The sequence below is a fragment of the Mycteria americana genome, chromosome 21 (assembly GCF_035582795.1).
Source record: "Mycteria americana isolate JAX WOST 10 ecotype Jacksonville Zoo and Gardens chromosome 21, USCA_MyAme_1.0, whole genome shotgun sequence".
NCBI lineage: Eukaryota > Metazoa > Chordata > Aves > Ciconiiformes > Ciconiidae > Mycteria > Mycteria americana.
This window is the reverse complement of record NC_134385.1, coordinates 1,314,260-1,334,891: the sequence shown is the minus strand read 5'-3', so window position 1 is coordinate 1,334,891 and position 20,632 is coordinate 1,314,260. Positions and strand designations below refer to the sequence as shown.

General features: G+C 46.2%; 2 protein-coding genes across 4 annotated transcripts; both read right to left on the bottom strand.

Annotated features, from left to right (window-relative positions):
* Window positions 1-24: 24 nt before the first annotated feature.
* Window positions 25-12,481, bottom strand: OSCP1 (organic solute carrier partner 1). 3 transcript variants are annotated; one of them, XM_075522204.1, is made up of 12 exons: window positions 12,408-12,481; window positions 11,343-11,667; window positions 9,590-9,619; window positions 5,759-5,913; window positions 4,890-5,057; window positions 4,194-4,274; window positions 3,544-3,647; window positions 3,050-3,178; window positions 2,432-2,501; window positions 1,611-1,750; window positions 827-890; window positions 25-209 (listed from the first exon to the last, which is right to left on the bottom strand). In XM_075522204.1, the coding sequence occupies exons 2-12, from the start codon at window positions 11,572-11,574 to the stop codon at window positions 93-95; spliced, it is 1,290 nt and encodes a 429-aa protein (XP_075378319.1). In that variant the 5' UTR covers window positions 11,575-11,667; window positions 12,408-12,481; the 3' UTR covers window positions 25-92. The 3 variants fall into 3 exon arrangements, with proteins under 3 accessions (XP_075378319.1, XP_075378320.1, XP_075378321.1); XM_075522205.1 differs by lacking the exon at window positions 12,408-12,481 and having other exon boundaries at window positions 11,343-11,713; XM_075522206.1 differs by lacking the exon at window positions 9,590-9,619 and having other exon boundaries at window positions 26-209.
* On the bottom strand, window positions 12,451-20,556 carry MRPS15 (mitochondrial ribosomal protein S15). The gene is made up of 8 exons (XM_075522209.1): window positions 20,337-20,556; window positions 18,963-19,025; window positions 18,092-18,167; window positions 16,654-16,702; window positions 15,776-15,860; window positions 14,802-14,860; window positions 13,381-13,572; window positions 12,451-12,628 (listed from the first exon to the last, which is right to left on the bottom strand). Exons 1-8 carry the CDS (start codon window positions 20,407-20,409, stop codon window positions 12,509-12,511), a joined length of 717 nt encoding a protein of 238 aa, XP_075378324.1. The 5' UTR covers window positions 20,410-20,556; the 3' UTR covers window positions 12,451-12,508.
* Between the last annotated feature and the right edge of the window lie 76 nt (window positions 20,557-20,632).

The window sequence follows — 20,632 nt, the reverse complement described above, 5'->3', positions numbered from 1 at the left end:
GCGCCCGCCGCCCGCCCGCCCCCGGCCCCGGCCCCGGCCCGTCCCCGCCCGCAGCCGGTCGCAGTCGGGTGTGCGCAGGCCTTTAATGTCGCTCAGAGCCCGTCCATCAGCGCCAGCAGGTCCTCGCCCTTCCCGGAGCTCGCCGGGCGCGGCTCCGCCACCTCCAGCTCCCCCAGGATGCGGGAGAGCTCCGCCCGCCGCCCCGGCTCCTGCGGGACAGACACCGCGCCTCAGCCCGCCCGCCCCGCGGGACGGCCGCCTGCTAACGCGGGCCTTTGCTGGGACGAACTGGGGGGTACTGGGACGTGCCCCACCACTTGCTAATGCGGGCCTTTGCTGGGACGTACTGGGCTGTACTGGGACGAACTGGGGGGTACTGGAACGTGCCCCACCACCTGCTAATGCGGGCCTTTGCTGGGATGTACTGGGGGGTACTGGGACGTGCCCCACCGCCTGCTAACGCGGGCCTTTGCTGGGACGTACTGGGCTGTACTGGGACATGCCCAACTGCTTGCCGATGCCCGTGAACCCCTTTAAAAAGTGCTGCAGGCGTTAGCCTGTAACCGCAAGCGGGCAAATATTGATCCACGAACAGTTCTCCATCCTATGCAGCTAAAAACTTGCTCTAATACTTGTCAGGTTTCAAGTTCTCTTACTAAATAGTCACCAAATCTGCAGGCTTGGCAGAAAATACTGCCATTACTTACTTATGAGCTTAACTGACATGGGAAAAAAAATGTATTTTTTGTTACTACTCTGGGTGAAACTCAGTTCTTAGCAAGGCAGGAATGATGAGAATCAAAGATGTGAAAGGCGCTGTACGTACCTGCGTGGCTTCTATGTTGATAACCTTGTAAGATAACTCCTCTGGTCTAGTCAATGCAGCGTGTCTTGATGAAAAACATGAAAAGAGTGCTTAATCTCATTAAGACATAAAGTAAAGTATAAAAATCAGATTTCACGGGGCTCCTGTAGGCATGACGTTTCGACAACATCCCTATTCCTACTAGGCAAATGAATGTATTGACCCCAGTTTGGAGACTTTTCCCTGTCTTGGATTTTTTATGCTTAGTGTAGAACAGTGGGAATATCTCTGTAGTTGAGATTAAAAGTAGGTAAAAACATCCTGCAGAAATCAGGTAACAGAAAGTCTCATTAACCTTGTGCTCCCTGCCAGGAGAGGGCTACACTGTTCAAGCCTGTCAGGATCATCACCTCCAGCGGTTATATTCTTATCTCTGAGATACGTACATGTATTTGGGGGAGAGGAGAGCTAAAAGGGCTGAAGGATGTCTCTGTTCTGCGGACAGAACTGAGCCCAGATCGTCACCTGCTGCTGACCACCAGTGTCACCTGGAGGGAATGCAAAGCCGTGCGTCACAGGAGACGCCAGTAAGGGAGACGGCTCTCCTTGCCAACAGCCTTAATAAAAAGGTCCAGCCAGGGAAACTGCTCCTCTTTTGTTCCTGCAGGGACCATCTGGACCAGAATAAGGAAATGCTAAAACCCTGCTATTCTATCCCTAAAGCTGGTAAGGGCCAGCTTCTGTCTCCAGGGCTGTCCACGTGGCACTACATCACAAACCCCAGACCGAGAGGACTCAAGCGTACTCTTCCTCCTCGTCGGTTGTGAACAAGTTCAGTCGGAATCCCGTCTCACTGCCACCAGGTTTCTTGATCTCCAGTCCTCCCAGCAGCCTGGCCAAAAAGTTCAGTTCTTCTTTAGCAAGGGGGTTAGGGGCTATATTCTCCTGCAGAAAACAGCAATGGGTTAATTGGTCAGGTTACCAGGGAGATGAGGACTGTAATCATTCTTGTGTTTTCTGATATTACATAAATGTTCTTCAGAGTGATATAAATACATTTCTGCATTGTTAATGGTACAGATTGTGCAGATAACTAGTAATTATCAGCTATATATTTAAAATGGTTGCTTGAATTTATAGACCCAGGACAAGATAATTTTCCAGCTAAACTGAACAGCTGAGAAATCTGTAAAACCAGCTTTCTGTTTTCTGAAGAGATTAAAATAGGAAGCGAGTACACCATTGCATAAGCCTGTGTGTAAAATTCCTTAGGAACATGTGCCCTTCCCCTAGCTCAAAAGGAGCCGTGGAGGATTGGATGGGGCTCTGAGAAGAGCTAAACAGGTTCCTCCTGTATGTGTAGACTAAAAAGATGGTTATTGTTTCCCTGAGAAAGGAGACGAATAAAGGGGAAGATAGTGCAACTGTATAGTAAATGATGTGGAGATGACAGATGTGGGTGTTTCATTCAGTGTCCCCATCTATTAAGAGCCAAGGGAAGCAGAATGTAAAATCTGGTGGACGTGCTGAAACTGCTCAAAGGAAACGCTCCCACCACGTGTGACCGGCTGCAGAACTCACTGACACAGACTGCTTAACCAGTGGCAGGAACAGAACAACACTGACCTTTGCATGGGATGCCAAGTTTTTGGATGATCCTGACATGTGTGTCTCTACTGGCCGACTAACGCTGTACCTAGAGAGAACACCACATGAGGGAGAGCAACCCGTTACTTGTATGTGATACAGGAACTGCAGGGAGCAGCACAGGACCTAAATATCATTTTAGGATATTCTTCTGAAGACTGTAAATAACTGAAATGAGAAGTTACAGTTCACTTTATGGAGTATTGAGGCATTAAATGTACGAGCAACAAAGCTGTAAGAAAGAACACTGCTTTCTCTTATTCTGTGAATGGAAAAATTACGTAAGACAAACATGGAGAAAAGAAAGGATTTCTTGAATGCAGTTAAAATTAAATTACATTTCACAGGATATGCAGTACCAGATGAGAACACTCTTTACTCAGCTCTACTGTAGACATAAATCAAACTCTTTTCCACAGCTCTTTATACACATCTATCCACATGCGTTCTGTTTCAGGCCATCACTTTGTAAAGAAGTCAAGCTGATAATAGCAAAAGAGGCAAAAATAAATACACAAGGCTGAAGACGTGCTTCTGAACAAATCCATAACCATCAACGTTTACTTCATGTTTCTATGTAGGACAAAAACTACTTACATATTTGTTCCAAGTTTGAGGACTCTGTCTCCATAAAGATCAAAAGATCCTTCCCTTTGTGGAGTAACATAATTTCCATCAGTGGTGAACTCAGTTCTTTTAACTTCATCTCCATTGCGATTAAACATCCTTAAAAACAAGTCATTATTGAAACATATTTACTAGTTTTATTACTGAGTTTCAGTACTTCCACTGCTTACTGTACAAGAGAAACGGGAATAAAACTCTATTCTGTATATTGGTAAATGGATAAATGACTAATAGCTAATTTACTGGAATAGAGAATGCCAGAAACAGCTTAGTATTTCATTGCTGGGGGACTTAGTCCCAAATCCTGCCCTTTAAATAGTACTTCCTGGAGGTTCAGCTATCCATGCAACATGAATGACAGTCTAAGCTCGATTCCTATTAGACCTCTGGGACTGACTGTTCCTCCGTGAGCAGCCATACATGCAAGGCAGTGCAAACAGTATAAGCAGCAGTTCAGAATTCACCTGATGAGTCCTGGAACTTCTGTACCCCAAGGAACAGGGCCTGATATTGGCAGCACAAAGCGACCATTAGAGTTTTGCACTTTATCCTTCAGAAAGATAGAGACCTGCAAAAGAATATTCCATCTTCTAGAAAATCAATTACATATCTTCTGATCAGAATTCTTTGAAGTCTGACCTTGCAGCCTTCCTGCCTAGACTGGGATTGGTTTCCTAAAAGATTTTGATGTATATACCAGTAATGTAGAATTGTGGTGCCGAGGATGGGCACACTGATGTAACATTTAAAAAAAAAAAGTGTACTGTTTATGCACTTGAGTGTGATCAATTTATTTGGAGAGTATCAAGCCCCGTGACCTCAAGCGCAGGTTCTCAGTTTCATATCAAGTTTCTACTAAAAGGAAAAACATTTATCAACTAGTAAATCCATACTAGTGGATATTCCTTTTTTCATAACATTTTAGAATTGAGTATTATTGTAGTAAATGTGCTCAATTTGTAAAATTTTGAAGATGGAAATTGCAAGCACATCAAGATGACTGAAAAGCATAAGTAACAACCCCAAACTTAGAGTGTAACTATGACAAGACACCTTTGTATTCTACCCACAAACTCCCTTCCGTTCTTACCGACTAGTTATATGGGGCTCTTACCCTTATGTGCATGTCCTGAAAAAAAATGAGGAGTGTTTGCCTGATGAGCTGAAATTCACCAGCAGAGAGACAGCTGTACGTCTGAAAAAGAAAAGCATCATGTAAGGCTTTGCAAGCGTACCACGTCCAACCCAGGTAAAGGTGGAAACAAGTATATTGGAGTGCTGCTAGCCAAAAATGGTACGTGTGTGGCAGGGGAAGCAGAAGTGATATCAGGGCTGCTGGTCATTATCAGTCATTATTATCCATGACTAAGAGTCTGATTTAATTTCTGCTGAAGTCAGTGGAGACTTTGATCAGGCTGAATAAGCAATGTATTGATTTAAACTGAGCCAGTAGAAGACTAACACTTGACTCGTAGACATCTCCCTCTCCAGAAGCCCTTTGGAAACATTTCATGACTTCCCAGAACTTCTAGCATTTTATGAAACCAGTTCCCTTTCACTGGGACATTCATATTCTTTGTCCAAAGAATTACAGCAATTGCATGAGCAAAAGTTGCTAACTGGGAGACCAATTTGTTTCCCTCAGGTTAAAAAGAGGGGAAGGTTATTAGGATGGTTCTCTGAGGTTGAGAACAAATCAACCTCGATGGTTGGTGGCACTTACTGATGTAGTATTTAGTCTCGAAAGAGAAAAAAAAAAAAAACAAACTCAAAGAACAGTGTGTCCTACCATTTTTCTAAGGATTCTTACTTCAATCAGCTGTCGGAAAGTCTCGTCCACCTGGTTCAGAATGCCAGGAGAATCGCGTACGAAATCCTTGATCGCATCCAGGTGATTGAATGTGACCAGCAGAATGTCTTTGGGCCGAGGGCACAGCAGCACTTGGTATTTGAAAGCCATAGTCATAAGGTCATACAGCTGCAAAGTAACACGGGGAAATTTTAGTTCCATCACAACACAGAGCACGACACCGCTTAGGTAACTTCACTTTGACGTGGAAAGGGATTTAGACACTGAGGCTAGCACCTGCCTATGGTAAGAAGAACCATTTTAGCTTTGTTTCCTAAGAAAATAAGCCCTCTGCAATCACATTGTCAGCCCTCCTGCTGGTATCTCCAACTGCCTTTAAAACTACTGCCAATTTCAACAATGCTGACACCCGCGTAGAGGTCTCACAGGTAATCCAGTTCCTACAATTTTTTTTCAAAATCATCTGCTGGATATACTGTTTTCAGGCAAAAATTCTAACACCTGCAACTGCAAACCAGTCAGTGTCAATATAGAATTATACGTATTTATACACACCCACGTATGTATGTATTTTTAATATATATAAAAAAATCTGATGAACTTAACGCTTACTGAACCGCTTAAAATCAAACATTTACATATTAAAGCAGAAATACTTAGTTCTGAAGTATCTGATACCACCACGGATTTCCCCAGAGCTTCCTTGGCTGAGAACCATTTTTACAAAGAAAGCAAATGGAAAGAGGGCTGTTACAAAACGCTTCAAAATTACAGTGACGTAAAGCCATGTACTATCGCAATCAGAAGCCTGTGAAGAGTAGCACGGACGTACAGCGGAGTCACAGGACTGGGCAGGCGGTCTTTTTTACCTTGTCCATGCTTGCTTGGTTCAGTCTCATGATTGAAGCATGAGCTAGCCGGTCGTACACTGTTCGCAAAGCTTTCTTGGAATAGAGTTCCTGTGGTTTAAACAGCTCTTCCATAAATTTTTTATTGAACATGGTTGTGATGATGTCATTCATAACTGCAAAGACAAAGAGTCTCTGTTTTTTGCTTCAGAAACAGCACATTCATCTGATTGACTCCACACTGAGAACTTGGACACTGAAGCTGCGAGGATTGACATGAATGCTTACCTGTGAAAACTAGGTACATAACCACAAAAGAAAAGAGGAGAAGGAACATCACTTCTTAACGTCAACATTTTTCTCAATCCCACATTGGTCTAAGCGGGCAGCACGAGTCCTGCTGACTGTCCCCAGGGGCAGAAATGCTACTTAAGCTGTAGACAACAAACCCTGTTCTCCTGTGGGAATAAGGCTGATTTTGTTGCCTTGTTTTTAGAGCAACGGTTAGCACTTTCCCCTTTTTAGATAATTTTCTGATAGGCTACTCTGGCATGTATTATCTACAAAAGCTACAGTTCTGCTTCCCAAGACGACTGCTTTGCATCGCTCTAGATTTTTGCAAACTATAGCTAGCTGACTCTGCCTGTTCTCTTTAGCCTTTGACACTATTAGTCTCTTTTTCCTTCTAAACAGAAGCTCCTGAATGATTCAAGGCTCCTTGAAATATTTGTGTTAAACGGATTAACGCTTGACAAGTATTTAAGGAAGCATTTATAACACTGGGATCTATGTCAGGCCATCCAGGGCTCTTGCACAGCAACATCTGCGGATACTAGAGCAGTTCAAAAGCGCAGAACTCTAAACCTCCTAATGCGCGCTTCATTTTTTAATGTGTAAATTTAGACATGGAATTGTTAGGCGACTTACTCAAGAGTACGTAGAGATCAGGAGTGCTGAGTATAAGGGCTACGCTCTGGTTATCAAGCTTTTAATGCAAAGAAGATAGAAAACATTTTGCAGTGATTCAAGCAGATGCAGTATCTTAGCTTTTGTGCTGGATCTGGTACTTTTATCATATACCCGATACATTCTCCAGAGTTATAAATAAGCATTTATTTCTCTATCAAAAAAATGTTAAATAAAAATTTCAATTAATAGATTACTGTACAAGCATGAATTTTCCTATGCAGATGACTGTTACTGAAGCTCATAATGCCAGCTGATTCTTCTGGATTAGAAAAATCTCAGTGGAAGTAATAAAAAAAAAAAGAAAAAGTGAACATACACCTAGTGGTAGTGATCAGCTGTTTGAAGTACTGCTCTAATTATTCATTGGTGGGTTAGACGCCCGGCTTTTCACAACTCTGGTACTGAAGCGACACAAACAGCCAAAAGAAAGTTAATGTGCCAGTCACTTCATCTTTTCTTAGATGATTAACTCTCTGGGGAACATTGCTAGGTACACTGTCGGCGCTGAGAACCTGGCCACGGATAGCTGTTTTGCTGAGGGCAAGTGCCTTCTGAAGAGATTCTCTCTGTCTGCTTAAACCTGATGTTTACAGGTTTTCTCCTACACTGGCGTACATCACTGGTGACACACACATTTCAGCATCCATCGCACTGCACCTGACGGGGCTTGCTAGTTCCTGGTTTAAGTACCAAAATAATACAGACAGGTCGCAGCGCAGTTTCTGAGCAGCACAGATTACATTACAAAGTACGCTTTGTAATGACAAATGGGAAAAAAATCCCTCCTCTTCCTCGCTTCCTTTCAAATAAACTGTCCATAAAACAATCCCTACTTGCAGTCTGAGGCAAAAATCCTCACTTCTTTTTCCAGTGGAGAAAACAAAATACAGTGTATTAGTATGTATTTCATTTTGCAAGTAATCAATTATGACAAAAATAAGAACTTTTGCGCCATACTGCTATCAAGAAAAATATTTTTAAGTTGCTTGCACATGTTGTCTGCACAAAGGCTTCTCCTCCATCTTCAGAGAATCACTAATAACCGAAACTGTCAGGAGACAGACAGTGCCCCAGTACGCTGACTGTAGCCGGTAGATACTCCCAATGGGATCGGAAGATCTGCGTTAACCACACACCCAGCCTTACATAAATTATCTTCTGAAATTAAAACCTCTTGTATTGGCTATAAAAAGAACTGAGAAAGACATAAAAAAAATCACGGTAAAGGGCAAATCTCACACGGCATGTTTGATAATGACACAGCAAAGAGATCTTAGAGCACAGGTAGTCCCTAGGGAGATATTTACACCATTCTAACAATGGAAAACAACAAAGAAAGGAGCGTTAGCTCAGGAAAAATGGCACGCCAAGCAACATAGCATAAAAGCAATTTAGCAGAGAGGGGTTTCATCAACTGGGATGGGGAGAGGGAAACCAAGTATAGACAGTGCGATGGACAGAAGAGAAGCTGAGGATTTACGGTGGTTTTCGCCTACATGTGCCATGTCACTGGTGACAAGACACGTTCCAACGTCTAGTGCGCTGTCACGTAACATGGCTTGGATGCATGACATGAGACTGTTGTCTTTACGCCTGGGTATGCTCATGCTTCTCGGAGGACATTCAAGGCAGCAGAGGGAATGTTACGAGTCCAAAGAAGTCACACGTTCTACTTGCAATAGGTTTATAGCTTGTAACAAGGTTGTTGGCTTCATCAGCAATAGACTGGGCTGGTTACTCTACGTAACTCTTCAGAGATCGCCCCAAGAGCTGTGTTCATAGGCAAACTTTTTTCTCTCACAAGAGAAGCTGACTGGTCAACTTGGGATCTGCATCTGTGCCGCTACCATCTAAATATGATAAAATGGCCTTTTATACAACTCATCATCATTTTGGATGTGATAAAAGAGGAATATGGAATCTTTTAGATTTCTGAGATATTCAATGCTGGGAAAAAAGTGTTCTTGGAAGCAGCACGTAATGGTAGAAAAAAAAAGCTGGGGCAAACTCCAGGATATCAGTATTTACCTTCAGTAAATATTCAAAACCTACAAACAGTGCTTATTTTAAAAAACATGAATCACAACCCTGATCTCTCTTAAAAAAGGGCTGCTCAAAAAGACACTGGAAGTTCTACTCATGTTCACCTAGCAAAAAAACGGAGATGGTTTAAGAGATTTATTTCCTCATCCAGCTCCTTACCCAGCCCTTTGCTGGAGGCTGCCGTTTCAAGGCAGAGTCCAGAAGGAAACGCACACTCGCAGCTCAGCTGCTCCACTGCGAAACCTGACGTCTCGGCTCAAACCCACCTTCAGGGATCATTTCAGTCAAGATGAGCTTGGCTGAACTGTGGGCACCTGCTTCTTTGTGATCACTCTGCTGCAAGGGTGGTGACCACTAGCAGAGATGGATAAGCAGCTAGGATAGAAATGCCTTAAATCTTTCCTGGAGTTCACCTGTCAAAACCCTAAGCAATGAATTAGAAAAAACCTTAGAAAAATGCAATATACGTAATATTCCTGCATTTAAGCAGAAAAACAACCTTCACAATGCTCACACAATTATGTGCTTGCATTAATATGATGCTAGAAAAATACAAATATCATTTTGGCTAGAAAGACCACTATGATAAAAAGTTTTGATCTATTTATAGTCTTGGTTAAATTAGCAACTTATTTTTGAAGCCATATGATTTTGAGTTATTGTCTCTTTTTGCTAAGACCTATAGTTAAAGTGCATTTTAATGAACCGTGAGTCTTATTCATCTTTGACACTGTGACTAGAAGGCTGCAGGAACAGCATACGGTGTGTTCACGTACGATGAGCCTCATGTGTGCATGTAGTGGTGTTCGTCTACTGCATGCAGCTAGAAGATTACAGTACCTCGTTTCCTGTCCACATCTGTCCATTCATCTACACGAAGCATATAAAACAAAAACATCAGTTCAAGAAGTAAGAACAATAGTTTCAAGGAGAATAAAAGAAATAAAGTAAAAAAAAAATAATCTAACTAACGGACTTCGGTTTTTCTCATCAGCATTCAGCGCTTAACAAGAACGAACTCTTCTGTTACTTGACATCTTTCACTGTCAATAAGCACAAAAGGTGAAACCTTGCCCTCCCCTTGGAAAAAATCTTGTTGCTTCAATGGAGATAAAATTTTACCCTCGATTGAATTTTAGCATGGTTTGCATTTAGCTTGGGAAGTTTTCAGCTGTTTTTTGCACTTATAAGTGAACAATGTTTGAGTGAACAGTTTTAAGCATCAACAAACACCTCAGTGTGGACGAAACCACATCTCAGTAAAATTAATGCCCAATTTTTTGGAAGATAAAATACATGTGTGGATAAACTAGTACAGATCTAATTCTCCTGCTGAGATATTCCACCAAGTGTGGCTAATTTAGTTTAAGCTCTAAACTTAGACCTATAGGAACAGTAGTAAACTTTTGTCAGAACATTCTCTGAAGACACACATGAGTAATTAAAAATCACACTGCTGGAGTGAAACCTTTGCTATTGTTTAGCACTTCTTCCTATTGGATAGGCAGGAGAAGGAAAAAAAGTAACCACCTCATCAATACCGACTTAATATTGAGTTGATTTTTTATTACAAAATACTAAAGCGTCCCGAAGCGCATTCCCCATCGCCTGACAAGAAGCTGTAAGGATTTTTAAAAGCAAAGCTGTTTTAATTTCAACGTGGTAAACAAAGAGGTGCTCAGCTGTAAGCTGGATTTTTTGTGCACGCATGTGAACGCACAGGGCTCTACTTTTACAGTAGTTTTGACAAAAGGCTAGACTGAGAGATTTTTATAAAAGCTGGACAAGGGTTGCAGGAGCCATATTTATGTTATTTGAAGTTTTTCTTAATTGCGCATGCTGCTTCTGCATAGGTGTTACAACATTATTCCTGGAAACTACTTCCGACTGCAAAGCAATCTGGTCTTCTCGACACAGCTCAGGACCTGGATTGAGACACTCAGATCCTGAGTGATTTTGATTCCAAAAGCGTCTTTCCGAAGCAAGTACAGAAACACTGAAACGTCTTTCAGTTTCTACCTTACCCGTAGGCATTTCACACATCAGCTCCAATGACACCTTCAGGCAGTTATTACCACAGAAACTTCACGAGAGCTGGTTAACTCAACAGGCTTTACTTCAAATTTAAGAGCCGAAGAACACGCGCAGTCGGTTACCGCGACAGCGCGGTTAAACCGTCCTGAGGAAGCCACTTGCCCAAGGCTCCTTTCGAGGACAGAGGCTGGGACGCCCGGTCCCTTTCCAAGCACCCCCCGAGGCACCTGCCCGGGGGACGGGCACCGGCACCCGCAGCTACGGCCGTGCCGCTCCTCCTGTCCCTCGGGGCCGCCCCGGCGTCGCCAGCGGCTTCCCGGCGCTCTGCTCGGCACCGGCCCCCGCGCCGCGGGACCGGGCTCTCCGCGCCTCCTCCGGCGCTGCCCCGGGCACGGCTCCGCGCCCAGCCCGGCGGGGTGCCCCGGCAGCGGGCCGCAGGGAGAGGCCCCGCGCGGCACGGACAGGCCGCGGGAGCACCGACGACCGGAGCGACCCCCGCGGGGGGCAGCCCCCGGCGCGGGACCGGCTCCGGGAGGGGCCCCGGCCGCCCGCCGCTCACCTTTGCGGGCCTTCTCCCCGGGGATGCTCTGGGCGCGGAGGCGCTGGTCCAGGATGTAGAGCATCTCCCCGCCCAGGTTGAGGAACAGCAGCGGCAGCGTCCGGGCCGACATGGCGACCGCCAGCCCCGCCGCCGCCGTTGCCGGGCAGCCACGGGGCCAATCGGGAGGCGCCGTCTTGGGCGGCGGGGGCAGGGGCGCGCGTGCAAGCCCCGCCCCTGCGCGTGCGCACATGCCCGTGGGTGTGCAAGGCCCCTGCGCGGGTGTGAGGGGCGGCAGGGCCTGAGCGGCCGTAGGGGAAATACGGAAGTACCGGTTTCATAAGTTCTGGTGCATGAGAAAAACTAAAGAATTTATAAGGAAATTATTAAAACCCAGTCATTTTAATAGCAGAGAAGAGCTCAGCGCTGCCTGGGGCCTGCCCGGATACCCGCGTGTGCCACGCTTCTGAGGAACTTGGGGAAGTTTTGTCAAAGCCACAGAAAGGTGGCCAACAGGCGCCACTGTAATCGCGTTAGTAATTCTCCTGTAGTTGAGTCACCATCAGCAGCGGTTTTGGTATAACACAGACTCACCAAGTTTGACAATGACAGAGGGATGATTGCCAGAGAACAAACATAAATGCGTAAGTCCGCTAGGAACCGCAGACTTGACTATTAACGCGATTGCCACAGCTGCAGAGCTCCAACTCAACCCGCGTTTTCCGGTGAGAAGGAAGGGCACTCTGAGTGACTGTCAGGGCTGCTTCGTTTCCAAGTAAGCAGCATTTCACCTCATTCTCTCCCCTCATTTGTCAGCCCGCAGCCCAAATCCCTGCCAAACGCTGCTGAGCAGCTGGGCCAATGCTACTCGACAGCGCAGTCCTACAGGTAATGACAGGAGACGGATGCTGCTCAGAGGTGTTCTCATTTAAAGACACCTCTGCCTTCCCCGCCACGAGGCGGTGGTGAAGTCCCCCTGGGTACTCCTCACACAGATCTAACTGCTCACAACACAAATGAGCATCAACCTTAAATTAAACTTCTAAAACACTTAAAACAACTCACTGCACTTTTCTGGGTACTCACCGTGGCGCGGATCATGCACATGCATAAGCAAAGAGGCAACAAGTCTTTTGGTAGTTATTTATTGTTAAAGAGACCGGCTGTGTCACAGCCTCCACGTGCCGCTACACGGGTGTCCCCTCGCACTGCGCCTGTTTCTCCTTTGCAGCTCTCGCTCTCGCTTGCCATTCTCTTCTCTGCTTTAGCCTCTCTGGTGCTTTCAGCTTCCGCGCCTCCTGAAAAACCTGCGGGAGGAGCATAAGGAGGTGAGAGAAGGGGAGAGACAAAGATGCCTGCAGCTGAGCAGAGCTGCTCCACCACCGCCGCTCGCTGCTGCGCACAGCATAGATCCGAGCTCCCGCAGCAGAGGCCAGGAGGCACGCCGTGCAGCAAGATCAACTCCTTCCCGTGCCTCTCCTCCGGGACTCCAGGCAGCCCTGTTTTCAGGGTACCACTCGGAGGTATTCCGTTATAGCTACCCAGTCTTTTGGTAAAAGTTTATTGGACTGAAATTTAGTATTTACAGACTGAAGGCACATCCAGCTTTTTGATTTTCCGCAGTCACCCTAAGGTATATCGCACACAGCTGTTACACCAAAGTATTTGGAGCAAAAAAGAGTAGAGAGTGGGCGTACGCACATTTCTGTTCCAAAGCTGCCATCAGATTTAATTGTTTCACATAACAGTTCCCCATACCAGGCTCTGAAAAAAGCTGTTTTGAATCATACATTTCTGAGCAAACTAGTAGCGCAATTCGAAGTTCTCAAGCGCGATACATCTGCAGCACATGCGTCACTGCCCACTACGTAACTGTCTTTCGTGGATCTCTTTGCCGAGCTTATGTATTTCTCTACAAACATTATCATTGTCTCCTCAAATTCAAAGCATGGATTCAAAGGACTTACCTATCAGTCTTTCTAACTGTCTTAATTGTGCCCTTCTATAAAGAGATTTTTTTCTACTCCACCTACACGTCCCTCTCCACATGGCTCCGTACCTTGAGACAGAAAGCCTTCTTCACAACCCAGCGCTTGGTGATCCTTCTGGAGTAGGGAGGGGGTAGGCTGTACTGGATATTCAACTGCTTGCAGGTGTTTTCAAAGGTATCATAGCGGACACGGCGAAGATATGCAAGTAGCTTCTTCCGGCGATCTATATCCATCAGCATGCGACGACGGTTATTTTTATCCTGCAAAGGACTTAACGTTCACTAGATTGCAGACAGATTATACTTCCATTCCAATAAATTACTTAGAATAGATGAGATTATGGCTAAAAGGAAACAATCAGGTTAAGGACAGTATCTTAGAACAATTTTTCTTGGCAGATACTGCAAGCACATTAGGTCACTACAAGGAGATCCGAGACGACTTAATTTACTTTTCACTGAAATTGCTTTCTTCATTCTGTGTCTGCACCTTCCTCCCTCAGCCTTGAAGACTGTTTTCAACTTGTATGCAGTTTCAGGCAGTGGCAAAAGCTGCAATGGCTTGGAGGCAAAGGCTGCAGGGAAGGTCTACTGGCTAAAAACTGCTCCCCTGAAATGTTGTTCCAGAAAGAACACAGAAGCATTTACCTTTGTTTTTCCAGAAATTAAATGTGGAAATAAAATGTGACTTGGCTCTATCTGACCATTTGGGTTCTTCGGAAGAGAATATGCGTAGCTTGAGCCATGCCATTCAGGGCAATCCCCCATGGGAGAAATTTCCCTATCCTACACAAGCAATTTGTGTAAAAAGCAGGCTTCATCCAAGTAATTGCAAAAGGTCTCTTTTGCTGAAACATTTGGTACAACTTCTGGCTTCTTATAAAAACTGAATTCTATTCTGTTTTACCCTTCAAGCTTTTATAATTAACGAATAATTATGCACTTTTTTCAAATTCAGTTGATTAATCCATTTCCCACCTTTTGCACTGCAGAAAGTGTCTTTAATACACCTTGTTCATAAACTCGTAGTTACGATGTTTCAAATTTGGGCTCTGAACCCAGGTAGCTTTAGGTAGGAAAGTGGTTGTTATGACATTAACACAGTCCTGTCCACTAAACATTTTCATAGGCAGAACAGAGAGAGAATACAGCTGCTGAAGCGATAACATGAATTACATTGAAAACTAAGCAGTGAAGCCACATCTGCAGCAAGCACATATTTAGCTAAACTCTGTTCAAAGGTATCTGCTCAGCCATTTCCACCAATCCAGTAACAAAAAAGAACACACTCCACATTTCAGTCGGTGAGAATGTAGCTGTGACTGAGCCAGCAGTTTCCCAGATCGGCACCAGGGAACAGTTATAACTGTTTTATAAACCTTCTTAGGAAAGCCATAATCCCCAGAATTAAAATCCTTTTGTTCTAAACTGAGAAAACAACCTGAACAGCTGCTATCTCAGACCTGTGGGCTCAGATTACTGATAGTTACCTTGGGATGCCTCTGAAGATGTTCCTCGTAAGTGCGTATCTTGGCAGTCAACATAGCAACTATAAAGAACAGACATAAGAAGCCGTGTGAGAGCAGCAGCTTTCCAGGGTGAGACAGTATCATTTGCATTCCCTTCAAATTGCCAGTCGAGGACTGCTGTTCTTATGGGTACCCACCGCACCACAGCAGATATTACCGCACAGCCCTCTGAATAAATGCAAAACAAACCGGAAAATACAACCTACATAACCCGAGTCAGAACTATTACTATTATGAAGCTGCTTAATTAGAGGTTAAAATTTTAACAACAGATCATATGAATTTATCTGTAAAACGCCTCCTGCATTACTGACGACTTTACATTCATTTCACTTCACTTGGTTTAAGCTTCGGAGGAACAGGCACAAATTAAGAGGTTCTTCCTAAGAGCAGCAGCCAGATCTTTGTAATTTCAGGCTTTGGAGAAAGGTGCTGGTGGCATCCTGAGAAACTGAAGGCTGTTTTAATGATAAAGGAGCGCATCTTGGCCGCTGGCAGCATGGCCTTCATCCCTGCACTGTCCCTACACTGTGCTTCAGCCAGAGCTCTCTGATGCAGAGGGAAATTTGGGTTCCATGGCCAAATCTAGTAGTTTATTTTGGTAATGAATGCAGTGCAATGCTTCGTGTCATACAAGCGCTTCAAGCAGAATAACGCACATGCTGCCTTTGGAGGGTGGATACGGAGTAGGAATTTGGAAATCATCCTAGCAGACATCTGCCAGTAAGTGCACGCACTGCCTCTGCAACGTTCCCAAACCCTCAACAGGTCCTCCATGCTGCAGGGCATACTGCAGGCCACCTGCCTCTCAGGTGCTCTCCTGAAGGAGATTCTCCTAACTGATAGAGGAAACTTGAAGTGCTGGGGTGGAAATAGCTGAACAAAAGCAGAGATGTATCATCTGCCAACAATATCCTTCTACTTTTTTAACTTACCTTGCACCTCAAAGGAGCCATTGTCGTGGGGAGACCTCCTGACCTTCTCCACCAGCTGCTGTGTCTTTATTTTCATCTTCTCCTTCTGTGGATAACAGAAAAGAGCTTGTCACTTTCTCAGGAACACTAAAGGTCTGAGACACCCCAGCTCTCTTCCCAAATGCCCAGATAAAGGCTTTGTCATTAATAGCTTTACTCAACATCCATCGCAAAATGTGTAAAAAGTGCTGCAAAAAAGGACCTACTGCTTGTGGGACAGTGCTCAGAGTACAGCAGCAAAGCAGCACAAAGAGATCTGGGCAGAACACAGCATTGCCATTGTTCAAACCAAGAGTCCAGGCACACCCTTCATCCCAAGATTACAGAAGAAGGGTGTTGAAGAGGCCCCGCCGCTCTCGTGAATGGAAGAAAGAACTGAAGCTGATCTCATATGGCAGTAGCCTTTACTTTTCACATCTTTTTAAGCTTAAGTGGTAAGCAGCAAGAAATGGTAAGATCTTTGTGCTACCTTACGATTTGCTTTTTGTTTTCTGGCATACAAGAAGTAAAAGTGATTTGAAGAACATCTGCTGTCCGGTGTACTGTTTTCTAGAACACAGGCCAACCATCAGCAGTAACATAACACAGCTCATCTCCCCTGTGATTACCTAATATTTTCTTCTCTCATTTTAGTATGCAACTATTATCATAAAGAAGACTGCATGATAAATTTTAAGAGCATACAAGACTTATCACTCTCATGTATTTAATAGCCCAGATTTGCAGTCACCAAGCAACACTTAAAGTAAGTGAAAGGCATTTAACAATAAGGACAAGTCTTACACAAACGTGCTCACTAAATCTTCTAGGTTTTTTTATGCAAGTAGAATGAAACAAACCTGGCTTGCCATTTCCAGTGACAATAGTCTTTTCACTACGTCGTCAACACTGCAAGGAAAATACAGATTAGTTTATAAGCTAGAAACGAAGTATACTTAACAACAGAAATGAGGTTAGGTTTTCAGAACATACTAACTTTTCTCAACTTTAATTTACCTACAAATTTACAGCAACTCTCCTCCCCTCCCAAACCTGTCAGCCATAAACTGTTTCTTGCATTCCTAAGAAAAATCATGGCTGAGATTACAGAAGCATCAAGTAGTTTTGCTGCTGTGGGAAGCACAGGTGTTTCAAATGACGATGAAGTCTTATCAATTCCAAAAACATTACGTGCAAACTGGGTGCTGAAGATTAACCCCCAAGTAAGTGCGCAAGGACAAAATAATTAATTTTAAGACCGGCTCCTTCAACGATCTGTGAAAGTCTCAGTTACGCCACTGGGGGCTCTTCATGCACCACACATGAGCAGTTCTGGAATCAAAGCATAAAAATGTTGAACTCCAGGTCCAAATTTCAGAATGTCCTGGTTTCGGCTGGGATAGAGTTAATTTTCTTCCCAGTAGCTGGTACAGCGCTGTGGTTTGGATTTAGTACGAGAATAATGCTGATACCACACTGGTGTTTTAGTTGTTGCTAAGTGGTTTACACCAGTCAAGGGCTTTTCAGCTTCCCACGCTCTGCCAGGGGCACAAGCAGCTGGGAGGGGGCACAGCCAAACTGGCCCAAGGGCTATTCCATACCATATGGCATCATGCCCAGTATAGAAACTGGGGGGAGCTGGCCGGGGAGCAGCGATCGCTGCTCGGGGACTGGCTGGGCATTGGTCAGTGGGTGGGGAGCAATTGCATTGTACATCACTTGCTTTGTACATTCTTTTGTCATTATTATTTTCTCTTCCTCTGCTGTCCTATTAAACTGTCTTTATCTCAACCCATGAGTTTTACTTCTTTTTTCCCCCAATTCTCTCCCCCATCCCACCAGGATGGGGGGGGAGGGCGAGTGAGCAGCTGGGTGGTGCTTAGTTGCTGACTGGGTTTAAACCACAACACAGAAGCAGCCATTCATTTTGAGCTGTTTAACTACACACTCTCTAGCACCTGAGTTCAAGACAGGCATAGATTATTACTAAGAAGATTATTTCTAGTATTTCAAAATTATTTCTTTTTTCTATGGACTACAAAGTCCACAGAAGATGTGGGCAACCAGCACTTAATCTTACATTAAGTAAACAAAAACCTTACATAACCCTAATCAGTGACTGCTTTTGGAAATTTGACTTTCAAAACGACTTTGCAATTTTTGTGCTAAATTGCATACCAGTGACCACAGAGCATTAATTAATTACTGAGCAGGTGACAGCTTCCATGTATTGTGGTTGTGCGTGTGTAAGACACAAATCTCTGAAGAGAACAGTCATTCCCTTTCCCCGTATCATACCTATTTATTATTGGGACATTGGCATAATCTTTCTTCAGCATTGTGGGAGGAAGATCATCCAAATGGCTGGGGATGTCTACAAAGAGAAGATTAACATTTGAGGAAGAGCAGTACAAAGTCAGAGCTCTGAACATGCTTGCAAACTAGATCAGAGGAAAAAAGTTGCAAAGAAAATAGACTATATGCTCCAAACAAGAAGTAAGAACTTAAGGGATGGCAGGAATTGAGTGAATAAAATTGAGTCCAGTCTCTTGCCTTCAGCACTCCGGATTTACAACACGGCGTATAGTCCACCAAGATCAGTGATCTCGTGCTAATGACAATTGCTAATTTCCCACACATTCATGAGCTGCTGAATTTTCTGAGTAACTTTTGAGCTTGCAAGGAATTATTTCTAGAAGCACAGAACCACAAAAAGGCTCACAAAGGGACCTTATGAAGTTTCTCCCCTTTAAGGTGGGACTGTCATCATTTCTTTGTCTAGCAAAGCCTTGAAAACCTCTGAGGATGGATATTCCACAGCCCCTCTGTGAAGCGTGTTCCCACACTGCGCTGCCTTCCCAGTGAATCCTTTTTCCTTTTGTGTCCAGCTGGAACATCTCCGAGCTGCTGTTTGGGACCACTGCCCCCCATTATATTGTTTGGCACTACCAAGAAGAGTCTGGCTCCCTCACCCCTGTAATTACCCATCAAGAAGCAGGACTGCAATAGGGGTTATATTTCCTCTCTCTTCTCATGATGAGCTCTGCATCGTTAAAGTGAAACCCACTAATTTCTCCAAATACTCTCTCTTCCTGCGGCATAAGGGTACAACTCTGATAACGTCAACAGTAAAATATTTTGCCACGTGGTCCCGTTAATCCTGACATACCTTTCCTCTTTCTTCTCACAGGTCTGGCGTAACATCTGGCTGTCTGAATAAAGGGACTGCAAGCTTGATGGAAAAAAACAAAGACTTATCAGACTTGTGTGCACTTTTTTAGCTATGTAGACATTAAATACTGCTCAGTCTGTACTAGAAAACTGGTCAGAGTACTTAGAGTCCAAGGCAATCAGTGGCCAGCCAGGCCTTCTGTCCCAAAGGAGTGTAGAACAGGTCAGTGTGGGTCTCACATGGGTGCTAAAACATATGGACAAAGCTGTGCTGCTTCAGGGTGATCAGAACCCAAATGATGAGAAGACCAGAGCAGCAGGAGGAGATTACAGACACTGAGCAGAGAGTGCGAGGGCTCCCGGGCTCCCCAGCTGAACTGTGTTCATTTAGAGGGTTTAAACTGATGAACTAATTCAAGTAATTTCATGTGCAAGTTAGACTGGCTGCTCTGGACTACCCCAGTGGCAGAGGCAGCGAGACCTAGAGACAACCTTTGACCGGCACAGCTTGGTACAGATGAGAAAACTAATCAGCAGCCTGAGTTGAGCCGTTCTTTCACCTTTCAAGAACAAACTCTTCCAACTGCTCTTTCAAGGCCCCTGCTACTGGAATCAATACCTGCCTCAGATTATCCACCTGTGCCTCAAAGGTGTTTCCAAGTACAGACTTTGCCAGTCCACATACCTGCCTGCAAACGGGAACCGGCCGAGAGGCACGCGAGCTCAGCTCTGGACCCGTAAGGCACCGGAGCTGTGTGCGGGCTGCGGGCACAGAGCTCTGCACGCTCTCCCACGCTTACGGTGCAGCAGCAGCCTGTGCAGAAGGCGCGCCAGGGCTCTCGCCCGCACTGGCCCAGCTCACAGCAGCCTCGCCTGAGAGGTCTCTGGCCCCGGAGCCGCCCGAGCTGCTCCACCGGTCCCCGCCGTCCGCAGGGCAGGGCCAGCGGGCAGCCCCCCGGCCCGCCGTGCCTGCCCAGCCCTCGGCCCGGCCGGCTCCCCGCCCGACCCCCTGCCCACGGCACGCTCGGGGCTGGCCGGCCCCGCCGCTGCGCGCTGCCCGGGCTGCCCCGGCGCGGGGGCTCGGCCCCGCTCACCCCCGCTGCCTTGGGGGCCACCCCGGGGTCCTGCCCGCGCCCTGCCTCCCCAGCAGCGCCCCAGGCCCCCCCGGCTCCCCCCGCCCCCTGTCCCCTCTCAGGGCGGCCTCACGCTCCTTCCCCCCTGCCCCAGGCCACCCCCGCCCCCGAGACCGCCCCTTCCCCCCCGTCCTCGGCTCCCCGCCGGGCCCCGCTTCCCCTTCCACCCTCCCTCCCTCCCTCCCAGCGGCCTCTCCAGTGCGGCCCGAGCTCCTCACCAGCCCCGCCGCCGCCGGAGCCCCCCAGGACGGCGGCCCCGCCGCGGGCCGGCCCCGCCAGGCAGCGGCCCAGCGCCGTCCGCAGCGCCAGCATGGCCCAGCCCTCACGGCCCCGCCGCCGCGGGCGCCGCCATCTTGCCCAGGCGCGACGGCCGAGCGCCGAGCGGGGCCGAAAGGGCCGAGCGCCGAGCGCGTCGATGGGCGCGGCGTGGGTCGGGCGCCCCCCGCCGCCGCCGCCGCCGCCGCCGCCGCCGCCGCCGCCCCGAGCCCCGCCGGCCGCTCCGGGCTCGTCCCGCCGCAGAGACGTCCCGGGCCGT